Source organism: Ovis canadensis, chromosome 26 (assembly GCF_042477335.2).
Source record: "Ovis canadensis isolate MfBH-ARS-UI-01 breed Bighorn chromosome 26, ARS-UI_OviCan_v2, whole genome shotgun sequence".
In the NCBI taxonomy this organism is placed as follows: domain Eukaryota; kingdom Metazoa; phylum Chordata; class Mammalia; order Artiodactyla; family Bovidae; genus Ovis; species Ovis canadensis.
In genome coordinates this window covers 22,369,863-22,396,924 of record NC_091270.1, presented here as the reverse complement: position 1 = coordinate 22,396,924, position 27,062 = coordinate 22,369,863, and the positions used below count along the sequence as shown (strand labels likewise).

At 46.0% G+C, this 27,062-nt stretch overlaps 1 protein-coding gene across 1 annotated transcript in view; it reads left to right on the top strand.

Moving 5' to 3' along the window:
* The first annotated feature begins 1,727 nt into the window (after positions 1 to 1,727).
* Positions 1,728 to 27,062, top strand: part of DEFB1 (defensin beta 1) — a 39,649-nt gene continuing 14,314 nt past the window's right edge. Inside the window, exons 1-3 of the mRNA XM_069572825.1 lie at positions 1,728 to 1,785; positions 1,926 to 2,118; positions 2,213 to 2,607. Of these exons, the coding sequence (XP_069428926.1) occupies positions 1,728 to 1,785; positions 1,926 to 2,118; positions 2,213 to 2,607 (646 nt within the window). The remainder of the gene's footprint in view (positions 1,786 to 1,925; positions 2,119 to 2,212; positions 2,608 to 27,062) is intronic.

Sequence of the window (27,062 nt, the reverse complement as noted above, 5' to 3'; positions counted from 1 at the left end):
AGAAAAAAAAAATGATATGTGGGTGATTGAATCTAAGAACTAGATTTCCCTTTAGATGTTTTTGCCTCCTCTTAGTACCTTTTGTGTCCTTCAGTAAGTTTCTTTCTGGGTCCTTCAGAGTGTTTTTGTAAATTGACTCCTAGATATTTCATGGTTTTTCTTTCTTTTTGAGCCACATTCTTCTTTCATTACATTTTATAACTGCTACTGTCTGCATTAGAAAAGCTGTGGATTTGGGATAATAATGCATCACTAGGCCACAAGTTGAACTCTTATTCATTTAGATTTTTTGTGGTTACTTCTCACTGGTTTTGCAGTTCTAAAATTATAGGTCTGTAAGAATTATCATTAACTTCCTTGATTCTGAAGTGTAGGATTCTTCCTTTCTGCTCTCAATGAAAGGCATTGACACAATGGCTGGAACTGTCAGAGATCCTCGAAGCCAACTTCCTTACTTTACAGAAGAGGAAACTGGCCAAACAAGGTCAAAATCATGTCTAGTGGTTATCCTCTGGTAAATGTCTTTTATGCTGCAAACTCTTTCTTGGTTATGACAATGCAAAAATTAACTTGTTTCTATCCATTTCCCCTGTTTTCTTGTTTCTTTTATCCCTTCTTTCTCCTGTCAAAGATCAACTTCCTCAATCTCCAAAAACGAAACAAGATTTTTCAAAAACAGTTTTTAAAGACAGTTGCTGTTTTTCAAATAGATGCTTCCATCTTTTTTTCTTTATGTGTGATTTCCTCTGTAAAAACCTTTGATTTTTCTTCCAGGGCTTGATGAAGAATTTCAACTCATGCATGAAGCACAAGTAGTAGTTTCAGCCAAGATGTCCTTGGGTGGTCAGAAATGACTGTGTCCAGTGAAGAAATGGAGGGAACTTTAATGACAACACCAACACCCAGTGCTTCTGCAACCCTGGGATTAAGTCTACCACTCTGGTGGGGTCAAAATGGAAATGACTGAGTTCATGCCAAGATTTCTGTTTGAAAAGTTAGAGGGAGATAAAAATCCACATTGGGTCTAGTAATGTGGGCTAATTCTGATTATGGGCCCTGAGTGAAATCTCTGGAGGATGTATGGGCTGTGAGAGCAATTGTCCAAGGCAAGGATGGTTGCTACTTTAAAGGAGAGAAAATAGAAATGGAGGGAAGAAGGGAGGGAGAGAGAGCAGTCACAAGAATCTCAAAATTCTTCTTCAGTTTTGGGGCCATAAAAGGCCCCAGTCTGTTCCCCACGTGCTCCTCCAGTAGAGCAGGCCTGGGAGCATGTGGCCCTGGGTTAGCACGTCTCTTCTCTTTGAGGAGAAAATAGGATGCCAGCAGCTCTGTTCCCACTTGGCTCTGCTCTGAGGAGCTTACTGCTACTGCTACTGCTAAGTCGCTTCAGTCGTGTCGGACTCTGTGTGACCCCACAGACGGCAGACCACCAGGCTCCCCGTCCCTGGGATTCTCCAGGCAAGAACACTGGAGTGGGTTGCCATTTCCTTCTTCAATGCATGAAAGTGAAAAGTGAAAGTGAGGTCGTTCAGTCCTGTCCTACTCTTCTCGACCCCATGGACTGTAGCCTACCAGGTTTTCCGCCCATGGTATTTTCCAGGCAAGAGTACTGGAGTGGGATGCCACCGCCTTCTCCGGAGGAGCTTACTGACTCCACTCTGACAGGACAGGCCTCCTTCTGAGCCCTCGTTCTCTCCCTAGAGAAACAGAATGACGTCCTTGTCGTCATGAATGAGTTGGGAGTCCTGTTACCTGTCGACTTTGTTTCACCTACAAGATTCCGAGGTCTTGAAAACCCAACAGAGTCTCCTCAGCATTGAGCCCTTAGGTGTGAACCAGACGGAGACTAACTCGAGCCTGGAAACAGGAAGCACCTTTGACAGAACCATAGGAACATGGGATTCTTCTCCTTCGTCTGTGCCCAGATTTCTGCCACCTGAGCCCAGGCTCCCACGCCTTCCGCGCTGGACCCCGAGGGGGCTCACTCATCGCTCCTGACTCAGGGCCTCAGGACCCCCGGCCCCCGGCCTGCCCGCCTCTGTACACACTCCAGTCTCGGGGTCCTGCTTCCAGTGAGAACAAGAAGGGGCCCTTCAAGCCCCCGACGCTCTGCCTCAGGTCGGTCTGGGGGACGCACCAACCCACGTGCGCACGGGCGGCTTTGGGTCTCGGGCCGCGCTCGGCCGCCAAGAGCGTCGCTTGCGCCCGGAAGTGCGTCGGGCGTCGGGCGGCACCGCGCCGGCTTCGCGCGGAGCATCCTGGGACCCTCTCCGTGCGGAGTGCGCTGGGACCCTCCGTGCGGCCTCAGGCGGCCCCCGGGGGCGTCCTCGAGCGGCCGTTCCCTCCGCGGGGAGCGGGACCACACCGAGGTCAGGAGGACTGAGCCCCGGGTGGACGCAGAGCCGGGCCCCGCCACCGCGCGTGTCCCGTCCCGCAGCCCCCTCGCTCCCTCAGAAGCAGCCTCAGACACGTCTGGGATGTCGCGTGGAAAGATGACGCTGGACCGAGGCTTCGGACCCCGGGCTCCGGTCCCGGCTCCGCCTCCGACTGCAGGTCACGGCCCTTCGCGGCGCCTCCGCACCCTCGTCGGCGAGATGCCAGAGCTGGGTGAGCTGACCCCCAGGTCCCCCCGGTTCTGAGGCCCGTGGCTCCAGGCGCTTCCGAGAGGCGCGGGGGCCCCACGCAGAGGGGGGACCGTGGGAGGATGGCCTCTCGCATGGTCCCCGGGCTCCCTCCTGGGGTCCCCGGAGCCGAGACGCCGTCCGCCCGGGCCCTCAGCTTCGCTCACTCACCTCCTCTCCCTCCTGAGGGCAGCGGGGCCTGAGGAGCCTCTCCTTCGTCCTCCAGGGCCTGTTTCTAGCCTGTTTCAGGCCCTGACGGCCCGCCGTGTTCCCATCACTGGGCACTAGTGAACCAGAGAAATCACTGAGTGGGCACCTGCGGACGCGCGGCGCCTCCTGGCAGGGACCCAAGAGCCAGCACCTGGCGCCCGGGGCCTCTGTACCCGGGCCTGGCTCCGGGTGGACTGGAGGGGACGTGAGGCTGCAAAATGCGGGGGGCTCGTCACTGCCCCTGCCTCTCAGCAAGCTCAGGAGCCAGTCACCACCGACCCCCAAGAGCTGAGCTGCTGGGCGAGTGGAGGGTGTCGGAGGGTCCAAGCGCTGCTGCAGTGCCAGGAACACTGAGGACGAGAGGAGATAGAAGGTGGAGAACAGCTCTCTATGACACCATGGCACGGCCTTAGGGCTCAGATGGTCTGATCCCCCTGCAGAAGGGAGGAAATCAAGAGGAAATAGGGCGGCATGCCAAGCAAGAAAAAGAGAGAAAACCTGTCTGGGGAGACAACGCAATAAATCATACCTAGACGTTCTTGCCTGGAGAATCCCAGGGACGGGGGAGCCTGGTGGGCTGCCGTCTATGGGGTCGCGCAGAGTCGGAAACAACTGAAGTGACTTAGCAGCAGCAGCAGACATGCGCTTTAACCATCGCATCAGCGGGCAAGTAGGGGGCAGGGGCAGGGAAGCAACGAACTCAGCTGAGAAGAGGTGAACAGTCTTGGGGTCTTCAGTACCTACCTTGGTCTGTGGAGGGTGCTTCATCAGATGCATTTGAAATAGACAAAAATTGGTTTAGGTTGAAAACGACAAAAGTCATTTGGGAATAATATTATTAAGTGTCCATAAAAGGAAATAGCACAATATTGCTTAATTTCACTTTTTTAATCTCCTTTTATTTTCTGATTTCTCTTCTGATTATTATTCACAACTCTAGACATTTCCTCCATGAAAGTGTCATTACTGAGTCTTAGGATTAACTGAGAAAACACTGATTTTAGAGTCTGTGGCTCTGATTTTAGGCTGTGGCTCCAGAGAAGCCACTTGCCTCTGGACCCCTGGGAAATAGCCTCTCTTTTCTGGACCTTAGTTTTCTCATCTGGAAAATGCGATGGTCACTTAGGTCCCTCCAACTCTGAGATGCTACAGCATCGGAGCCCAGGGCTCGCACCTGCTGACACTAGGCTCTGATGAATGGTTTCTCAGCAAAAAGATACTTCCTGCACTAAGTAAAAGCCAAATTATCTGCCTCTGGGGAAAATATGTTTGTCCCTCCTGCTTAATAAAAGGAAGTGAGTTACTCAAAATGTAGGCTTATCCAGCTGCTTCATGGTACACGAATATAGTAATCTAACATCCTGGAAGTTTCTGGGCAAAGCACTCAAGTGAGGAATTATACAAAGATAGGAAACAGTCAGATGGGTCCCTTCAGGCGTCACCTGGTTCTCAGTTTCTAGTACTCTCCTGGCCCCCTTTCCAGGCACAGGGCAGCTTGGCTCAGCACCATCTTCATGAGACCCATTTCCTCTGCTCCCACAATTTCTAGTTACTTAGCCAGAATCAGGTACAAAATGAGCAAAATGTGCTCCCGGAATGGCAGGGGCTTTCCGCTGGATCAAACAGATCCACACTGTAACAGTTCATCACTGTTCACTGCAGTGAGGAGGAGGGGTCTTAAAGAAAGGAACAGCTGTTCCTGTTCCTATGGTGTGGGGGTGGGAGCAGGGGGAGAAGTTGAGAAAACTTTGCTATGAGGTCAGTTTTTGATTTATGGTCCAAGAGATGAGTCAGTATTTATGAGGCAGACACACAGTGGTGAAGCCAGTCCAGGAAAAAGGAAGATCATAGGCAAAGATAGAAAGGCGTAGATTTCAATGTGAATTTGGGAAGTCATGTATCCTTTGGCTGAAGAAAAAGGAAAGACTGTAGGATATGTACACTCAGGTTTGGATATTTGAATTTGTCTTGTAAGCAAAGAGAAGAAACTGAAGGAGTTTAAATGAGAAAATAACATTGCCAAATTTGCAATCTGGAAACAACTTGGTAGCCATATATAGACTGGATTCAGGAAGGGAAGGTAGAGGACTGTTATAAACCCACCATATATAGAACAGCTAGCTAGTGGGAAGCTGCTGTATAGCACAGGAAGCTCAGCTTCAGGAAGGAGAAGAGATGTGCTGACTTAACCATCACATGAGGGAACCACACTGGTAGGAAGCAGTCTGCTTAGGAGGCAGCAGTTGTGAATTTGATTATGAGAATGTGGATGGTCCATTTGTGTTATTCTCATTGGTTACCCATTGAAAGAAGGTATTCATAGTAACAGTCATGCATCATAGGGAGAAATCCCTGTAGCCTGGAACACAGTTCTGTCTCAGTTCAGTTCAGTTCAGTCGCTCAGTCATGTCCGACTCTTCGTGACCCCATGAATTGCAGCACGCCAGACCTCCCTGTCCATCACCAACTCCCGGAGTTCACTCAAACTCACGTCCATCGAGTCGGTGATGCCATCCAGCCATCTCATCCTCTGTCGTCCCCTTCTCTTCCTGCCCCCAATCCCTCCCAGCATCAGAGTCTTTTCTACTCCCCTACAAAATCTCTTTAAAGTAGATCGTGCAGGGATAGCCCTGGTGGTCCAGTGCTTAAGACTGCACTCCCAATGCTGGGAACATAGGTTCAATCCCTGGTCAGGGAACTAGATCCCACATGCCACAAACAAGATTTCAAGTGTCACAACTAAAGATTCTGCATGCAACAGCTAACAGCTGGCACAAATTAAAAAACAAAACAAAAAAGAATCAGTATAAAGCAAGCAGTTAGATACAATAAATTAAGAAAAATAGCACAGGAATATTTCACCTAGACAAAGATGAGTCATCATCAAACAGAAACCATTCAGAATCTCTCCAAAGATGCTGAAAGAAAAAGGAGGTGGTAGGGACCGAGGGCTTGGGGGTCGGCGGGGTGGGGGTGGGGGTGGAGTGGAGAGGAGAGATAGGAAGGTGTGCAGAGAGCTTGGAGAGAATCACACGCCACATGTGGGCACAGAGGTAGATACACCTGGGGTCTGCAACTGGGGAAGTTCACTTCTGGTTGCTTTGATTTTCTTTGAAAACCTGTCATGATTTCTCAGCTGAGAGCAGGCGTGAGGAGCTGACGGGAGCTTTGGAGGAGAAGGTGCCACGTGAAGCAGTTGTGGGGAGTGAAGGCAAGCGGAAAGAAAGGAGGCGTCCAAGCAGGGCCAGTGGGGAGACAGGACCCGCTGTGCATGAGGCATCGGGAAAACAGGCTGAATCTGGGGGCTTCCAAAGGGGCTTAGCAGCATCAGGTCAAAGATTCTAGGTTCTTCATCTACAAAGGGTTGAGCCAGAAAGACAGCAGGTGGAAGTTGAGAGAGGGTGCTTAAAACAGATTACAGAGGGTTCGCAGGTCCTGGCTGAGAGGATTTTGTTTGTGTGTTTTCCCTTCTTGACACCAGGGCTTCAGCTCAGTTCTGACACTAACCACCCCAGAAGGAGGATCAGCCTCACAGGTATGATCCCAGTTCCACAAGACTGTCCCCACCTCAGATACCAACTCTTGGGTCCCCAGCTCCCCCACACTTCTGCCCAACTTGGCTACCTCAGGAATTCCCAGTACCTCCCCCTTCATATTGTACGATTTACTAGACTGACTCACAGAACTACAGAAAATGCCAGAGGGAGGGCCAGGCCATGGTCGCCTCCCCAGGCTCGTTTGTATTAGAAACCTTGGTTGCTTTCTCTAACTGGCCATTTGGGCTCCACAGTTGTTGTTTTTACTTTATAATATTGTATTGGTTTTGCCATACTTCAACATGAATCCGCCACGGGTGTACACGTGTTCCCAATCCTGAACCCCCCCTCCCACCTCCCTCCCCATACCATCCCTCTGGGTCATCCCAGTGCACCAGCCCCAAGCATCCTATATCCTGCATCGAACCTAGACTGGCGATTCATTTCTTATATGATATTATACATGTTTCAATGTCATTCTCCCAAATCATCCCACCCTCTCCCTCTCCCACAGAGTCCAAAAGACTGTTCTACACGTCTGTGTCTCTTTTGCTGTCTCGCATACAGGGTTATCGTTACCATCTTTCTAAATTCCATATATATGCATTAGTATACTGTTTTGGTGTTTTTCTTTCTGGCTTACTTCACTCTGTATAATCGGCTCCAATTTCGTCCACCGCATTAGAACTGATTCAAATGTATTCTTTTTAATGGCTGGGTAATACTCCATTGTGTATATATACCACAGCTTTCTTATCCATTCATCTGCTGATGGACATCTAGGTTGCTTCCATGTCCTGGCTATTATAAACAGTGCTGCGATGAACATTGGGGTACACGTGTCTCTTTCAATTCTGGTTTCCTCGGTGTGTATACCCAGCAGTGGGATTTTCTGAGTCATAAGGCAGTTCTATTTCCAGTTTTTTAAGGAATCTCCACATTGTTCTCCATAATGGCTGCACTAGTTTGCATTCCCACCAACAGTGTAAGAGGGTTCCCTTTTCTCCACACCCTCTCCAGCATTTATTGCTTGTAGACTTTTGGATTGCAGCCATTCTGACTGGTGTGAAATGGTACCTCATTGTGGTCTTGGTTTGCATTTCTCAGCAATACGTCAACCATGAACTCCCTGATGTTCAAGCTGGTTTTAGAAAAGGCAGAGAGAGGAACCAGAGATCAAATTGCCAACATCCGCTGGATCATGGAAAAAGCAAGAGAGTTCCAGAAGAACATCTATTTCTGCTTTGTTGACTATGCCAAAGCCTTTGACTGTGCGGATCACAATAAACTGTGGAAAATTCTGAAAGAGATGGGAATATCAGACCACCTAACCTGCCTCTTGAGAAATCTGTATGCAGGTCAAGAAGCAACAGTTAGAACTGGATATGGAACAACAGACTGGTTCCAAATAGGAAAAGGAGTCCATCAAGGCTGTATATTGGCACCCTGCTTATTTAACTTATATACAGAGTACATCATGAGAAACGCTGGATTGGAAGAAACACAAACTGGAATCAAGATTGCCGGGAGAAATATCAATAACCTCAGATATCAGATGACACCACCCTTATGGCAGAAAGTGAAGAGGAACTAAAAAGCCTCTTGATGAAAGTGAAAGAGGAGAGCAAAAAAGTTGGCTTAAAGCTCAACATTCAGAAAATGAAGATCATGGCATCTGGTCCCATCACTTCATGGCAGATAGATGGGGAAACAGTGGAAACAGTGTCAGACTTTATTTTTCTGGGCTCCAAAATCACTGCAGATGGTGATTGCAGCCATGAAATTAAAAGACGCTTACTCCTTGGAAGAAAAGTTATGACCAACCTAGATAGTATGTTCAAAAGCAGAGACATTACTTTGCCGACTAAGGTCCTTCAAGTCAAGGCTATGGTTTTTCCTGTGGTCATGTATGGATGTGAGAGTTGGACTGTGAAGAAGGCTGAGCGCCGAAGAATTGATGCTTTTGAACTGTGGTGTTGGAGAAGACTCTTGAGAGTTCCTTAGACTGCATGGAGATCCAACCAGTCCATTCTGAAGGAGATCAGCCCTTGGATTTCTTTGGAAGGAATGATGCTAAAGCTGAAGCTCCAGTACTTTGACCACCTCATGCGAAGAGTTGACTCACTGCAAAAGACTATGATGCTGGGAGGGATTGGGGGCAGGAGGAGAAGGGGACAACAGAGGATGAGATGGCTGGATGGCATTACAGACTCGATGGACGTGAGTCTGAGTGAACTCCAGGAGATGGTGATGGACAGGGAGGGCTGGCATGCTGCGATTCATGGGGTTGCAAAGAGTCGGACATGACTGAGCGACTGAACTGAACTGAACTGATAATGAGTGATGTTAAGCATCTTTTCATGCGTTTGTTACCTATCCGTATGTCTTCTTTGGAGAAATGTCTATTTAGTTCTTTGGCCCATTTTTTGATTGGGTCATTTATTTTTCTGGAATTGAGCTGCATAAGTTGCTTGTATATTTTGAGATTAGTTGTCAGTTGCCTCATTTGCTATTATTTTCTTCCATTCCAAAGGCTGTCTTTTCACCTTACTTATAGTTTCCTTTGTTGTGCAGAAGCTTTTAGTTTTAATTAGATTCCATTTGTTTATTTTTGCTTTTATTTCCAGTATTCTGGGAGGTGGATCATAGAGGATCTTGCTGTGATTTATGTCGGAGAGTGTTTTGCCTATGTTCTTCTCTAGGAGTTTCATTGTTTCTGGTCTTACGTTTAGATCTTTAATCCATTTTGAGTTTGTTTTTGTGTATGGTGTTAGGAAGTGTTCTAGTTTCATTATTTTACAAGTGGTTGACCAGTTTTCCCAGCACCACTTGTCAAAGAGATTGTCTCTTCTCCATCGTATATTCTTGCCTCCTTTGTTGAAGATAAGGTGTCTATAGGTATGTGGATTTATCTCTGGGCTTTCTATTTTGTTCCATTGATCTATATTTCTGTCTTTGTGCCAGTACCATACTGTCTTGATGACTGTGGCTTTGTAGTAGAGCCTGAAGTCAAGCAGGTTGATTCCTCCAGTTCCATTCTTCTTTCTCAAGATTGCTTTGGCTATTCAAGGTTTTTTGTATTTCCATACAAATTGTGAGATTATTTGTTCTAGTTCTGTGAAAAATACTGCTGGTAGCTTGATAGCGATTGCATTGAATCTATAGATTGCTTTGGGTAGTATACTCATGTTAACTTCCGATCCATGAACATGGTATATTTCTCCGTCTATTAGTGTCCTCTTTGATTTCTTTCACCAGTGTTTTATAGTTTTCTATATATAGGTCTTTAGTTTCTTTAGGTAGATATATTCTTAAGTATTTTATTCTTTTCGTTGCAATGGTGAATGGAATTGTTTCCTTAATTTCTTTTTCTACTTTCTCATTATTAGTGTGTAGGAATGCAAGGGATTTCTGTGTGTTGTTTTTATATCCTGCAACTTTACTATATTCATTGATGAGCTCTAGTAATTTTCTGGTGGAGTCTTTAGGGTTTTCTATGTAGAGGATCATGTCATCTGCAAACAGTGAGAGTTTTACTTCTTCTTTTCCAGTTTGGATTCCTTTTATTTCTTTTTATGCTCTGATTGCTGTGGCAAAAACTTCAAGAACTGTGTTTAATAATAGTGGTGAAAATGTGCACCCTTGTCTTGTTCCTGACTTTAGGGGAAATGCTTTTCATTTTTCACCATTGAGGATAATGTTTGCTGTGGGTTTGTCATATATAGCTTTTATTATGTTGAGGTATGTTCCTTCTATTCCTGCTTTCTGGAGAGTTTTTATCATAAATGGATGTTGAATTTTGTCAAAGGCTTTCTCTGCATCTATTGAGATAATCATATGGCTTTTATTTTTCAATTTGTTAATGTGGTGTATTACATCGATTGATTTGCAGATGTTGAAGAATCCTTGCATCCTTGAGACAAAGCCCACTTGGTCATGGTATATGATCTTTTTAATGTGTTGTTGGATTCTGATTGCTAGAATTTTGTTAAGGATTTTTGCATCTAGTTCATCAGTGATATTGGCCTATAGTTTTCTTTTTTTGTGGAATCTTTGCCAGGTTTTGGTATTAGGGTGATGGTGGCCTCATAGAATGAGTTTGGAAGTTTACCTTCCTCTGCAATTTTCTGGAAGAGTTTGAGTAGGATAGGTGTTAGCTCTTCTCTAAATTTTTGGTAGAATTCAGTTGTGGAGCTGTCTGGACCTGGGCTTTTGTTTGCTGGAAGATTTCTGATTACACTTTCAATTTCCGTGCTTGTGATGGGTCTGTTAAGATTTTCTATTTCTTCCTGGTTCAGTTTTGGAAAGTTGTACTTTTCTAAGAATTTGTCCATTTCTTCCACGTTGTCCATTTTATTGGCATATAATTCCTGATAGTAGTCTCTTGTGATCCTTTGTATTTCTGTGTTGTCTGTTGTGATCTCTCCATTTTCATTTCTAATTTTATTGATTTGATTTTTCTCCCTTTGTTTCTTGATGAGTCTGGCTAATGGTTTGTAAATTTTATTTATCCTTTCAAAGACCCAGCTTTTGGCTTTGTTGATTTTTGCTATAGTCTCTTTTGTTTCTTTTGCATTTATTTCTGCCTTAATTTTTTTTTTTTTTTTTTTTTTAGATTTTATTTTATTTTATTTTATTTTATTTTTTTTAATTTTTAGTTTTTTATTTTTTAAATTTTAAAATCTTTAATTCTTACATGCATTCCCAAACATGAACCCCCCTCCCACCTCCCTCCCCAGAACATCTTTCTGGGTCATCCCCATGCACCAGCCCCAAGCATGCTGCATCCTGCGTCAGACATAGACTGGCGATTCAATTCACATGATAGTATACATGTTAGAATGTCATTCTCCCAAATCATCCCACCCTCTCCCTCTCCCTCTGAGTCCAAAAGTCCGTTATACACATCTGTGTCTCTTTCCCTGTCTTGCATACAGGGTCGTCATTGCCATCTTCCTAAATTCCATATATATGTGTTAGTATACTGTATTGGTATTTTTCTTTCTGGCTTACTTCACTCTGTATAATCGGCTCCAGTTTCATCCATCTCATCAGAACTGATTCAAATGAATTCTTTTTAACGGCTGAGTAATACTCCATTGTGTATATGTACCACAGCTTTCTTATCCATTCATCTGCTGATGGACATCTAGGTTGTTTCCATGTCCTGGCTATTATAAACAGTGCTGCAATGAACATTGGGGTACATGTGTCTCTTTAAGATTTCTTTCCTTCTACTAACCCTGGGGTTCTCCATTTCTTCCTTTTCTAGTTGCTTTAGGTGTATAGTTAGGTTATTTATTTGACTTTTTTCTTGTTTCTTGAGGTATGCCTGTATTGCTATGAACTTTCCCCTTAGCACTGCTTTTACAGTGTCCCACAGGTTTTGGGTTGTTGTGTTTTCATTTTCATTCGTTTCTATGCATATTTTGATTTCTTTTTTTATTTCTTCTGTGATTTGTTGGTTATTCAGAAGCGTGTTGTTCAGCCTCCATATTTTGGAATTTTTAATAGTTTTTCTCCTGCAATTGAGATCTAATATTACTGCATTATGGTCAGAGAAGATGCTTGGAATTATTTCAGTTTTTTTGAATTTACCAAGGCTAGATTTATGGCCCAGGATGTGATCTGTCCTGGAGAAGGTTCTGTGTGCACTTGAGAAAAAGGTGAAATTCATTGTTTTGGGGTAAAATGTCCTATAGATATCAATTAGGTCTAACTGGTCTATTGTATCATTTAAAGTTTGTGTTTCTTTGAATGTTCTGTTTAGTTGATCTATCCATAGGTGTGAGTGGGGTATTAAAGTCTCCCACTATTATTGTGTTGTTGTTAATTTCCCCTTTCATACTTGTTAGCATTTGTCTTACATATTGCGGTGCTCCTATTTTGGGTGCATATATATTTATAATTGTTATATCTTCTTGGATTGATCCCTTGATCATTATGTAGTGTCCTTCTTTGTCTCTTTTCACAGCCTTTGTTTTAAAGTCTATTTTATCTGATATGAGTATTGCTACTCCTGTTTTCTTCTGGTCTCTATTTGCATGGAATATGTTTTTCCAGCCCTTCACTTTCAGTCTGTATGGGTCCCTTGTTTTGAGGTGGGTCTCTTGTAGACAACATATATAGGGGTCTTGTTTTGTATCCATTCAGCCAGTTTTTGTCTTTTGGTTGGGGCATTCAACCCATTTACGTTTAAGGTAATTATTGATAAGTATGATCCTGTTGCCATTTACTTTATTGTTTGGGGTTTGGGTTTATACACCCTTTTTGTGCTTCCTGTCTAGAGAGTATCCTTTAGCATTTGTTGGAGAGCTGGTTTGGTGGTGCTGAATTCTCTCAGCTTTTGCTTGTCTGTAAAGCTTTTGAGTTCTCATTCATATTTGAATGAGATCCTTGCTGGGTACAGTAATCTGGGCTGTAGTTTATTTTCTTTCATCACTTTAAGTATGTCTTGCCATCCCCTCCTGGCCTGAAGAGTTTCTATTGAAAGATCAGCTGTTATCCTTATGGGAATCCCCTTGTGTGTTATTTGTTGTTTTTCTTTTGCTCTTTTAATATTTGTTCTTTGTGTTTGATCTTTTTTAATTTGATTAACATGTGTCTTGGGGTGTTTCGCCTTGGGTTTATCCTGTTTGGGACTCTCTGGGTTTCTTGGACTTGGGTGATTATTTCCTTCCCCATTTTAGGGAAGTTTTCAACTATTATCTCCTCAAGTATTTTCTCCTGGTCTTTCTTTTTGTCTTCTTCTTCTGGGATTCCTATGATTCGAATGTTGGAGCATTTAATATTGTCCTGGAGGTCTCTGAGATTGTCCTCATTTCTTTTAATTTGTTTTTCTTTTTTCCTCTCTGATTCATTTATTTCTACCATTCTATCTTCTACTTCACTAATCCTATCTTCTGCCTCCATTAGTCTACTATTTGTTGTCTCCAAAGTGTTTTTGATCTTGTTTATTGCATTATTCATTATATATTGACTCTTTTTTATTTCTTCTAGGTCCTTGTTAAACCTTTCTTGCATCTTCTCAATCCTTGTCTCCAGGCTATTTATCTGTGATTCCATTTTTATTTCAAGATTTTGGATCATTTTCACTATCATTATTCGAAATTCTTTATCAGGTAGATTCCCTATCTCTTCCTCTTTTGTTTGTCTTGGTGGGCATTTATCCTGTTCCTTTGCCTGTTGGGTATTTCGCTGTCTTTTCATCTTGTTTATATTGCTGCGTTGGGGTAGCCTTTCTGTATTCTGGCAGTTTGTGGAGTTCTCTTTTTTGTGGAGTTTCCTCGCTGTGGGTGAGGTTCTATCAGTGGCTTGTCAAGGTTTCTTGGTTAGGGAAGCTTGTGTCGGTGTTCTGGTGGGTGGAGCTGGATTTCTTCTCTCTGGAGTACAATGAAATGTCCAGTAATGAGTTATGAGATGTCAGTGGTTTTGGGCAGCCTGTATATTGAAGCTCAGGGCTGTGTTCCTGTGTTGCTGGAGAATTTGCATGGTATGTCTTGCTCTGGAACTTGTTGGCTCTTGGGTGGTGGTTGGTTTCAGTGTAGGTATGGAGGCATTTGAAGAGTTCTCTGATGTTCTCAGGATTTGGACTTAAGCCTCCTGCTTCTGGTTTTCAGTCTTATTTTTACAGTAGTCTCAAGACTTCTGTTTCTATACAGGAACGTTGATAAAACATCTAGGTTAAAGATGAAAAGTTTCTCCACAGTGAGGGACACCCAGAGAGGTTCACAGAGTTACATGGAGAAGAGAAGAGGGAGGAGGGAGTTAGAGGTGACCCGAATGAGATGAGGTGGAATCAAAAGAGGAGAGAGCAAGCTAGCCAGTAATCATTTCCTTATGTGCGCTCCACAGTCTGGACCACTCAGAGATGTTCACGGAGTTATACAGAGAAGAGAAGAGGCAGGAAGGAGACAGAGGTGGCCAGGAGGATAAAAGGGGGAAGTGAAAAGGAGAGAGGCAGATCCAGCCAGTAGTCAGTTCCCTAAGTGTTCTCCACCATCTGGAACACACAGAGATTCACAGAGTTGGCTAGAGAAGAAAAGGGGGAGGGAGGAGACAGAGACAACCTGGTGGAGAAAAAGGAGAGTCCAAAGGAGGAGAGAGCAGTCAAGCCAGCAATCTTACTCCCAAGAAAAATGGGTACTGAAGATTGGGTTTTTAAAGGTACAAAATTGATAACAAATACCAAAAAGCAAAGATTAAAAGTCTAGAGTAGAGGTTGGATTTTCAAAAATACAATATTAAAGAAAAGAAGAAGAAGAAGAAAAAAAACCAAAGTCACAAAGATTATTTAAAATATATATATATATGAAGTTTGCTTTAAAAATAGGGTCTCTTTTTGAAAAGTAATAGTAGGTTATAAAAATGAAAATTAAAGGAGTAATAGAGGACTTAAAATTTTTTTAAGTTAAAGAAAAGAAGACGACAAAAAAGAATGATCATAAAAATAGTAAAGATATATCTAGGACTTTCTCTGGTGTTGTTGTGGGCAGTGTGGGGTCAGTTCATTTTCGGATAGTTCCTTGGTCCGGCTTATATATCTCAAGATCTATAGGCCCCTTCCTATGTAGTCGGTACTAACGACAGGTTTTAATCTATTACACCTGTCACTTCCAAGGCGGTTCCCTCTGTTTTAGCTTCTTCTGTTTGCTGGTCTCTTCAGTGTCCGATTTCCGCCCTGATACAAGAGGGGTGGACACTTTTTTTAGGCTCACTTGTTCAGTCGCACTGTGGGGAGGGAGGGACGCTACAAACAAATAACACTGGCGTGTGCTCGCAGTATCTCAGGCACGCTGGGCCTGCCCCATTCACCATCCGAGGCTGGCCCTGGGCTGCATGCACCTCCCAGGTCTAAGCCGCTCAGGCTCAGGCACTCAGGTAGCCCTCAGAGGCGCAGACTCAGCTGGGCCTGCATTTTGTGCCCTTCCCAGGTCTGAGTAGCTCAGGTGTTTGGCGAGTGTGGTTGCTGCGACTTATTGCCTCTCCCGTCCCTGCTGCTCGGTTTTCTGGGTGTACACCTGGTGCACCTTCTCAGGTGGATGATGACTGTCCAGAACCCCAAGAAGTCTTAGTTAGCAAAGAAGCCTGCTTGCAGTTTGGTAGATAATGTCTCTCTGGGGCTGCAATTGCCCCCTTCCGGCCTTTCTGGCTCTGGCTGCCTGTCACCAGAGGGGGATGATCTGCAGCTGGCTAATTCTGTTCCATCCTTTGTTCTGTGCATGGTCTTGGCAGTGTCTTATGTTAGAGCTTTTCGCGTGGTAGCTATCCCACAGTCTTGTTTGCTAGCCCAAGTTAGTTTGCTCTGATTACACTCGGGGCATTCGGCCAATCCTTACTCTAAGCAATGCAGCCCACGCCTCCCTGCCCAGCCCCCGCTTGCTAGTGGCAGGCGCAGGCGTCTGCGCTGCTTCTCCGCTGGGGGAGTTACCCTTGGGCTCGTAATCTGTGGGTTTTAATTATTTATTTATTTTTCCTCCCTGTTATGTTGCCCTCTGTGCTTCCAAGGCTCGCCACAGACTCAGCAGTGAGAGTGTTTCCTGGTGTTTGGAAACTTCTCTCTTTTTAAGACTCCCTTCCTGGGACAGAGCTCCGTCCCTCCCTCTTTTGTCTCTTTTTTTGTCTTTTATATTTTTTCCTACCTCTTTTCGAAGACAATGGGCTGCTTTTCTGGGTGCCTGATGCCCTCTGCCGGCATTCAAAAGTTGTTTTGTGGCATTTACTCAGCGTTTAAATGTTCTTTTGATGAATTTGTGGGGGAGAAAGTGGTTTCCCCGTCCTATTCTTCCACTATCTTAGGACCACCCCTGGGCTCCACGGTTTTTTGTTTCTATTCCCAGACTTTACATTCTTGCTCTGATGTTTTAAATTCACCAATAACAAGTGAGCCCCAAACCTAGGCCCCCATCCTTGCTGTTGTTGTTGTTTAGTTGCTAAGTCTTGTCCTACTCTTTTGCGACCCCGTGGACTATAGCCCACCAGGCTTCTCGGGCTATGGGATACTCCAGGCAAGAACACTGGAGTGGGTTGCCATTTCCTTCTTCAGGGGATCTTAGACCTGAATAAAAGTAAAACTCCAGGCTTCTGCCCCGTGTGCTCTCTCTCTCTGCCTGACACCATGGCTCCAGGTGTGCTGTGTAATTTCTAGGTCTGGTAAGCAAAAAGCCTCCATTTTGTTTTTTGTTTTTTGTTTTTTTCAGAACTCCCTTATGGTTGTAGTTGAGAGCATCTTGCAATCATAAGACCCACAAAGGGCAGTTTGACCACAACCAGTGATTGACAGGCTGAGATCAGCAGAAAACAGCACAAGATATCTTGGGCTTCTCTTTGCCACTTTGGTGATGGCCAGCTCCTGACTTCAGAGGCCACACGTGTGACCTGAGCCAAGTAAATGACCAAACCCTTCTTTGTTCTCAGTGTTGACTCTTTAGTCACAGATACAACAGACTTTATTGAGTCTCTGTCATGAGCCAAACACAGGCAAGTTCATGGTCCCTTCCTTCTCCCAGGAGACTAATGCCCACCATCCAGTGAAAATCAGAGGTAAATATTATTTAAAGATAAACTACAATGAAACTAGTTCCAAACTGGGCAAGGAGTATGTCAAGGCTTTATATTTCACCCTGCTTATTTCACTTATATGCAGAGTACATCATGCAAAAGCTAGGCTGGATGAAGCACAAGCTGGAATCAAGATTGCCAGGAGAAATATCAATAACCTCAGACAGGCAGATGACACCACCCTTATGGCAGAAAGTGGAGAAGAACCAAAGAGCCTCTGATGAAAGTGAAAGAGGAGAGTGAAAAAGTTGGCTTAAAGCTGAACATTCAGAAAACTGTGATCTTAGCATCTGGTCCCATCACTTCATGGGAAATAGATGGGGAAACAGTGACAGACTTTATTTTGAGGGGCTCCAAAATCACTGCAGATTGTGACTGCAACCATGAAATTAAAAGACACTTGCTCCTTGTAAGAAAAGTTATGACCAACCTGCTGCTACTAAGTCGCTTCAGTTGTGTCTGACTCTGTGTGACCCCCATAGATGGCAGCCCACCAGGCTCCACCGTCCCTGAGATTCTCCAGGCAAGAACACTGGAGTGGGTTGCCATTTCCTTCTCCACTGCATGAAAGTGAAAAGTGAAAGTGAAGTTGCTCAGTCGTGTCCAACTGTTAGTGACCCCATGGACTGCAGCCCACCAGGCTCCTCCATCCATGGGATTCTCCAGGCAAGAGTGCTGGAGTGGGGTGCCATTGCCTTCTCTGACCTAGACAGTGTATTAAAAAGCAGAGACATTACTTTGCCAACCAAGGTCCATCTAGTCAATGCTATGGTTTTTCCAGTAGTCATGTGTGGATGTGAGAGTTGGACTATAAAGAAAGCTGAGCACTGAAGAATTGATGCTTTTGAACTGTAGTGTTGGAAAAGACTCTTGAGAGTCCCTTGGACTGCAAGGAGATCCAACCAGTCCATCCTAAAGAAAATCAGTCTTGAATATTCATTGGAAGGACTGTTGCTGAAGCTGAAGCTCCAACACTTTAGCCACCTGATGCAAAGAACTGACTCATTAGAAAAGACCCTGATGCTGGGCAAGATTGAAGGCAGGAGGAGAAGGGGATGACAGAGGATGAGATGGTTGGATGGCATCACCAACTCAGTGGACATGAGTTTGAGCAAGCTCCAGGAGTTGGTGATGGACAGGGAAGCCTGGTGTGCTGCAGCCCATGGAGCTGCAAAGAGTCAGACACGACTGAGCAACTGAACTGAACTGAACAATGAAAAGCTATGTGAGTTAAGAACACTGGCACTAAACTAGCTTCCTTGGTGGCTCAGAAAGTAAAGAATCTGCCTGCAAAGCATGAGAACTATGGAAACATATCAGAACTATTGGAATACAAAGCTGGGGATTCTTACACTGCTACGAATGTGTCCTGACCTCACCACCCAGATTCCACAGAGTTCTGCAGGCCGGATGAGCAGGAGAGTGTTGGAGAGGAGGAGGGGAGGGGGTCAAGGTAACTTGGGGCTGGATGGAGCCATCCCATAGCTTGATGGGGATGCAGGTTCCAGCTGAACACTCAGGATCTGTGCTCCTCACTCTGCAAACTCTGCTTCAATTAAAAATTAGCAAAGACAAAATGCAGGCTTTGTAATTTTTTTTTAAGTCTATTAAAAAAAAGTGAAAGTGAAGTTGCTCAGTCGTGTCCAACTCTTTGCGACCCCATAGATACCAGGCTCCTCCATCCATGGGATTTTCTGGAGTGGGTTACCGTTTCCTTCTCCAGGGAACTTCCTGTTGGGACCTAACAAACGCCATGATAGGCTTCAGGGACTAAGATAGGACTCACAGGAAAGGCTGAGTCATTGCCCAGTGAGGTCATCCCCGCGGATGCCAGGACTTGTCTAATCAGCATACTCCCGGTAACCTGGTTTGAGTTTATCAGGACGTAAAAGACATCCCCCTGCAGCCAATAGCCAATTAGTAAATACCAGGAAACCCCTGCAGCCAATAAAGATTAGCCAATTAGTAAATACTAGGAAACTCCTGCAGCCAATCAGCCCTTGCCAACTCTCTGTTCTAAAACCTATAAATACTGCTGTAAATCTGGGCTCGGGGCTCCTTGCTCCACTCCACTGCGTTGGATGTGGCGGGAGCCCTAGCTTGAGCTAGAAATAAAACCCCTTCATGCTTTTGCATTGCTATGGACGTCTTATTCTCTCAGTTTTGGGGACTCGGACTCTGGGCATAACAAAAGTAGTGTCTTGTCTCCACTTGCCAGGCCAGATGCAGCCAGAGGTGATGATGCCCATCCCTGGCATTGCCCCACAACAGCCGGATTGGAGTGGGAGGAGACGCAGGAGCCCCGGCAAGGTAGACTTCCCTCGGGGCACCCCAGTCTCCAGCTGAGCCAGACACACCTGTGCAAACAGAGCTGTGTACTCCCCTCCCTACCACGCCTTCTCACCAGAGACTTAACTCGTGTTGGCCAAATGCTGAAATGGAGCGTAACTCTACAGTCCTTCCACCCACCTCGATGTCCTCCGCCTGCCTCTTGTCTGGGGGAAAACTTTAATCAAAGAATACGTTTAATCAGAGAAATGAGAGCATGCAGAAACAAAGGGAAAACAGTCAAAGGAGACCAAATAATATTAATGTAGTCATTAAGTAGGGTCAAGGACCTTTTGTTTTTCCTCAAGGGATATAGATAATATTCTGAGCATATCTTGTGAGCTGTCTTATAGACACTGAAACTCAACGAGGTGGGAGAAGTTAACTATATGATGACGAAAGTGTAGCCGTGACATAAGTGACCAAAATTCTGAGAGCTGGCCTTGAAGAAATGGGAGTGAACAAACCCTGTAACTGAAAGTTAACTGTACTTAAAAGAATCAAGATCATGCTGCTCAGACCACCGATGGTCAGTGTGAAGCTGATTGTCAGAGCTGACTGTGCTGTTTCTGCGTGTAGCACCTTCCTTCTGTCTATAAAAGCTCTTGCCCCACTGACTGTCAGTGATGGGAGGGTCGGCCTTTGGACAAATGTCCACCTTCCCACTGCCCCCCACTTGCCACCATCTGATATAAAGCAAACTTTCCTTTTCACCAACCTGGCCTGTTTATTGGATTTCCAGTGGTGAGCAGCCAGACCCCACCTTTTGGTAACAACACTTTCATGTGACCAGACCTGGCAGTGAGCAAGCAGGGAAGGCCATCTCCCAAAAAGGATGGGGTGATTACAACCTATGATACTGACTTTTGTGCTGAACTATTTAAAAGATTCTCCCCTTTTATACCACCTTATTTCCTTCTCTACACAAACCTGCAAGAGCAACATAAAATTTCCTGTTCTGTAAATGAGGCTTGTGAAGTGCAAATGCTTTCCTGATGTGACAGAGCGTCTGAGTGTGAAATAGGACGCAGGACACAAGTGTCCAGACTCAAGACCAGGGGTAGGGATGGCATTTCTAAGAGACTGCAAATGCTATCCATCTCAAAGCTTCTAACTGCTGGAAACCCACACTGTGAGGAAGGAGGGAGACAGAAGACAGAGAAGAGTGAACCTGGGAAGCTCCTTGTGGTGCTTCATCTTACGTATAGACGTGGCTGGGCCTTGCTGCCCGGATATTTGGCCAAACATCATTCTGGATGTTCCAGTGAGGATGTTTGGAAATGAGACCTACATTTAAATCAGTGGACCTCGGTAAAGCAGGTTATTATTACCTCTGCGTGATATGGGTGGGCCTCATCCAATCAGTTGAAGGCCTGAACGAAGCCTGACTTCTCCCCAAAGAGAAGGAATTGAGCCTTCAGCCAGCCTTCAGAATTGAACTCCAACATCAGCTCCTCCCTGAGTCCTGCTGGTCTACCACACTGGATGGACTCACCAAGCTTTCATAAGTGGTACTAGTGGTAAACAACCCACCTGCTAATGCAGGAGACATAAGAGATGAAGGTTTGATCCCTGTCAGGAACCCCTGGAGGAGGAAATGGCAACCCACTCTAGTATTCTTGCCTGGAGAATCCCATGGACAGAGGAGCCTGGTGGGCTACAGTCCATGGGGTCGTAGAGTCAGACACGACTGAAGTGACTTAGCGTGAATGCAAGCTTCCACAATGGTATGAGCCGATTCCTTAAAATAAAGAAATGGGTTATTTCTCTGGAGAACCCTGGCTGATTCACAAACAGATCTGAACAAGTAAGGGGGAAGAAGATGGGAGGCCCCCTCAGAGAGCCCCACAGGGATGGGCTGTGGCGGTCTAGGCTCTGGAGGAACTTTTCCTGGGTCTCAGAATCTTCTGAGAGCAAACCGCCCCTCACACACACACAAGGCAGTCCTAGAAAATTTCTAAGTCTCTTCACTGAAACTTGGCCACAGGCTGTAGCTGAGGTTGAGTTAGCATGAGGTGGATCATTTGGTTCTGCAAACCTGCACATAACTGACACACACAGACACAGCTGGTGGGAGAAACAGAAGCTAAGAGACACACAGCAAGAAGGGTGGCCCCAAATGCCAGGGCCGGGAAGCCGGGAGTGGGGGTTGGGGGTGGGCAGAGGACTGGGGAGCCAGGGAGGCTCAGGGAAGAGCTGCTGCGCAGACCCTGAGTGATGATGGCGGGTCTCTGGGAAGCCCCGCTGACCAGCGGCTGTGTGGTTTCCGTTGCTTCCTTCCTCCCATGGTCCATCAGAAGAGACCTCCACTCCCGAGCCCCTCTGAGCAGAGTGGACAGAGCTCCCGTTCCTAAGGTCTTACCTCCCGCTTGAAGCTGCTGGGTAAAATAAATGAGGTGATACAAGTAACTCACTGAAACCACCGTCTACACAAGCTTGGAGCTGGGTTACCTCTCCTTCAGCATTTTCCCTCCACAAGATGAGACAGGCTGAGGATATAGAAAGAGGGTGAGAAAGAGGAGGGGAGGGAAAGGGAGGGAAGCAAAAGGAGCCAGAGCGACGGAAAACTGCTCATAGAACCGGCATCACTGCCCCTGAAACGTGCAGGAAGACAACAGGAAAGCTCGAAGGGACTGGGATCTTCAGCAGGAACTAAAGCAAGGAGCATCGTCCTGGAACGTGCAGCTCCAGGAGAGAACAGGAATCTTGCCGAGGGGAGGGGAGTTGTTTACCTGAGTATACTCAGGGTTACAATATTATCTACATTTGACATATTATTTTTGTGTTACAAGCTTCAAGAAAGATTGGAACGACTCTTAGCTGATGAAAATATGTAGCAAGTTGAATGAATTTTTGGCAAGCATCCCCAGGAATCTTTAGGTGAAAAAGGGGAGGACTGTAAGTGTGGGGCTTTCATGTTTATCAAAAGGAATGGAGTCTAAGAAAGAGTACAAATGAACTTATTTACAAAACGGAAAGAGTCACAGATGTGGAAGATAAGCTTATGGTTACGAGGCTGTCATGGGGGTGAGGGAGGGACGGTCTAGGAGATTGGGACTAACATATACACACTACACACTACATATACAAACTACACACTACGTATACACACTACATACACACATACACACTACTCTGTGGAAAATAGATAACTAATAAGAACCTGCTGCGCAGCACAGGGAGCTCTACAGGCTAACTCTCCTCAATATGATGGCCTATAGAGGAAGGAATCTAATAGTGGAGATATGTATATGTATAACCGATTCACTTTGCTATACTCCTGAGGCTAACACAACATTATAAATCAACTATACTCCAAAAATAATTTAAAAACTAAAAACGTTTTTTTAAAAAAAGAACATTGTAAAATAAAAGCGGGGGCAGGCAGTTTTCTTAAGACAAAGGCTAACTCCGGCAGGTGGAGTGCGCGCAAGTTTCTGTCTGACCACTAGAGGGCGGCAGCTCGCCCCGTCCTGCGCCTGGACCTCCCAGGCCCGGCAGCTACTCGGCTTGTGCAAGTGGTCCTTCCAGGCATCCTGCCAGGGATCCCAGGTTGTTTTTGCTTTTGTTTTTTTAACCACTACACTCTTTTAAAAGAGAAAGCCGTTTCAGAGAAAACAAATCTAAATCCCAGAAAGAAACTCAGGTTGGTCAAAATATGCACACAGAGCTGGCAACTCTCACCCCATCTCCCTTGTGGTCAGAACTGGGGTTCTGCCCATCATCTCACCTCACCTCTCCCCCACCCCACGCAACCACATCCTTCAGAGCAACGCTTCCCAGATGTTTCCTGGTGAAAACTTTTATTATGTTTGTGTATGCCAGCCTGTGCATTTTTTAAAGATGTACAAATTATTAGTCCTATTTTTATTATTAGAATCAACAATCATTTCATTTCAATAAACATAATCTGTGTGGAACAAACCACACAGAATAAAAAGGAAAATGAACCACATACATTGTCCATTGGAGGTGAGCTTACAGGCACTGAACACAGACAGTCGCTGTTCTGTTTGGTCTTTCTGTCCTTCCTTAATGGATACTTAACAGAAATCACAGGCGTGACACGGATCGCCGCATAGGAAAGGCCTGTGAACATGCTGAGAGAACTGTCTCCTCGAGTTAAAGTCTGCCGTTCGCTTGCTACCACCAAACCAGGCTGGTGACGCTGCCGCCGGCAGGCAGCACTGCGTATAATATCTACACTATTTCTGTGCTTTGCTTCAGTGACTCTTAATGAGGCAAAACAGTCTCACCTGGACAGCCACAGAAACGAAAGAAGGAATGTTAAAAACAAACTCTTCAGCTAACTCAGAATCTATGTTTAGCTGTTATACAAAACGAAGGAAATGACTCTATGTTTTTAGATTTTGTCTTCACCCCTTCCTCAGTTCCAACAAGCAATGGTTTCATGCAGATTATTCTTCCATGAAAGAAACAGACTCTGGGTCTGCACTTCCTGCATATGGATCTTCTTTGAAGGGATTTAGAATGTGAGCATTCTGCCTCCATCGGAAGCTGTCCAGTGATCCCTGTTTGCTGCTGGGCAGGTAACTTGTGGCGCATGCCGTCAGGGTCTGCAGAACTCTGTCTTGCGAGTGTCTAACTTTCCTCTCTGCCCTTTGGTCTCATGACTTTATCACCTGAAAGTGTTAAGGTCATTGAGAACATTGCCTGACCAGGAATAAGCAGTTCTGGCTGGTCAATGGGCAGTTGTAAAATACTGTGACTAAAATTGTTTTTAACTCAGAGAAAAGTGAAGTGTCACTGATTAAACGTTTTCGACAGTACTCTTCCTGTGATTCACATGCAGAGACAGCTGTTCATGATCTTTGAGATCCTCAGATTGTAAAAATCATCATCTCAGATTTACCACACTGGTCTGGATGAGGCTGCATCTCTAGTGAAATAATGCAGATTTTCCTGAAGGGAGAGAGACCCCACCTCCTTTCAGAGAGGAGGAAGGAGTGGGTCCTTCTGCCACTTTGGACAGGCCAGCGTCCCCTCTCAGGGAGCTGAAAGGGAGAGTGCGACTCATGGCCATTGAGGAAAGAGGAATCATTCATTTAATGTAAGAAAAATGCCATTATTAACTCTGGAAAGTGATGTCAGGTTGACTTGTTTCTCTGATCTGAGGACCATATACATAAGCAAACATACATGATTCCAGAGTACAAGGCAGATTTCTTCACTAAATAACCTCTCTCGAGAGTTTCTAGGCTTCTGCTCTTTTTACCTTCTTTAAAAAGAAAATTTCAAACTATGTCATCATTTTGCTTTTCCACGTGCCTGCATAAAGTTCATAAGACATGTTTTCTGGATTTGGCTTCTGTTTTTTTTTTTTTGGTTTTTTTTTTGGCTAAGCAAAGTTTTCTAAATCACATAGTTCATTTGACCTTGATGTAGCCTTTTAAGCCATCAGCAAATCTGAGGTCTGCTGGCGCGTCCTTCACCTGAAGGCGGAGAAGTAGCAGAGCTGTTTCTGAAACCGCGTTCCTGCTCCTGAGATGCTTTTGTTCAGTGACCAACTCTCAGGCGCACCGCGGGAGCTCAGAAAACACTGGCTGAATTGTACTGGCAAGAGTCAAGGGATAACAGTCTGGACAATTTTATTTCTACCTCTTATAAAATGTGTGGTGCGTATCTGTGTGGTGTGTGTGTGGTGTGTGTGTGTGTGTGGTGTGTGTGTGTGTGGTGTGTGTCTGTGTGGTGTGTGTGTGTGGTGTGTGTGTGGGGTGTGTGTGTGTGTGTGTGTGTGGTGTGTGTGTGTGTGTGGTGTGTGTGTGCACTTGCTGGCATGTGTGAGCACCTGTGTGTACCCGCCTGTGGGAGTGCGTGCCTCACTGGGAACTAGTAACAAGAGGACTCTTGCCCCCAGGCACGCACAGAGCTGCCGCCTCATCCTGTGCAGGCCTCAGGCTCCCTCCTCAGACACTTTCTCCCCCCCCCCCCCCCGCCCTCTGAACTACCCCCTCATCCTTTCTGCTGCCTCCTTTTGCTCATGAGCTGATTTGTTTATACACTAATACACGTGTGTGCACTGTTTGTATTTCTTGTCCATCTCCCCCTCATCCACTGAAGTAAAAGTTCTAGCATCAAGGACCCTGCAGTCCTTGAATCTTCCGAGTTGAATCAGAGAGAGTCAGCACCTGTCCAAACAGCGGGCCCTGCAGGGGTGTCCCCAGCTGGGCTGTAGCCCATGACCCCAGCCTCAGATCCTTTGCAAGCCTGCACCTGGAGGTGGGAGAGGCCTCATTCATGGGAGTCCGAGAAGGGCCCCCATCTTCCTAGAGTCACAGTCTCCAGACTTCGGGCCCCAGATCTCCCACTAGCTCTCCACGGTGGCAAGCTGACCTAGGCCCACGTGTGAAGGGACAGGGTGACGGTGCCCGTGGAGAGACCAGCACGTCTACCATGGCCAACCCCAGAGCAAGAGGGTCCCAGACACACAGCAGACAAGCAGTCACCCAGTGGGAGGAACGGAGCACCCCGTAAGGGACCAGGGATATTTAGATCCAAGTGCACTGGGACACTGAAACCTCCAACAACTCAAAATGGTGTTGGCTATTAAAGAGTAATTTAGGGCACATTTATTCTTAACAGAAAGGCTTCTTGTGAACGCAGTGTGTGCCCGCCCTGGAGTGCTTCCCCCCACGATTGCTTGTGAAACTGGTGATGACTCAGAACTTCGGAGCAGAGCGGGGCATCCGGGGCCGGTTTCTCGATCGGTCCTGCGCAGACCCTGTTTCCCGCGCTCACCGCCCGCGGGTGTCAGACTGCAGGACTGGATCACCGCCCCGCCCCGCCCGGGACTAGAAGCTCCGCAGTTGTGGCCTGATGAGTAACCCGATCGTGGTCCGCTCTCCTGCCAATTATCTTTGATAAGATCAAGCCCACAGCATACCAGTTTGTTCCACTGATTTCACGATAAATACTCGTTCCTGGAACCCAGGCCCACGGCAGGTGATGTGGTCATAGCAACAACAGGAGCAGGATGATAAGCAGTGGGGCAGGAAGGCCTGACAATCTCTCACCCAGGTTCTCAGCCTCGGCACCGCGGGCCCTTTGGGAGGACGGTCCTTGGTCCAGAGGGCTGTTTCCTGCACCGGATGATGCCCAGATGCTCAGCCATCCTTTCGGCCTCTGCGTACCAGATGCCATGGGCACCTCACCTTGGTTAGGAAAAAACCAGAAATTTCCCCAGAAATTTCCAAACGTCCCCCTGGTCAGGAACGGGAGGGTGGCATGGGGATGCCAGGTCCAACCATCCCATCGAGCGTTTCTGGAAACACAAGCTCTGAGGAGGGAAGAGGAAACATCAGGGCTGCCTGGAGGAAAACCTCAGTGGACTCAGAATGCCGTGGTGCATCCACCGCAAGGGCGAGACTTCAGATCGCAGTTTTGGGAACTGAACGTGAAGTCGCTCAGTCACGTCCGACTCTTTACGACCCCATGGACTGTAGCCTACCAGGCTCCTCTGTCCATGCGATTTTCCAGGCAATAGTACTGGAGTGGATTGCCATTTCCTTCTCCAAGGGATCTTCCCAACCCAGGGGTCGAACCCGGGTCTCCAGCATTGTAGACAGACGCTTTACAGTCTGAGCCACCTAATCCCAGGCCTCCCACTGATACCATCATCTGTTCGCCCACAAAAATGCAGCTCTGGCTTAACTTTAACCTTTACAAGGCTGTTTGTTTCATCTTGTGAGTTTTTTTCTGGACCCCGGGGGCTGGACAGGTCTCCAAGGGCTTGAGAAAATTCCAAGACTCACAACCCTCTCTTAGCAAATGTGCTGCCCGACTTGCT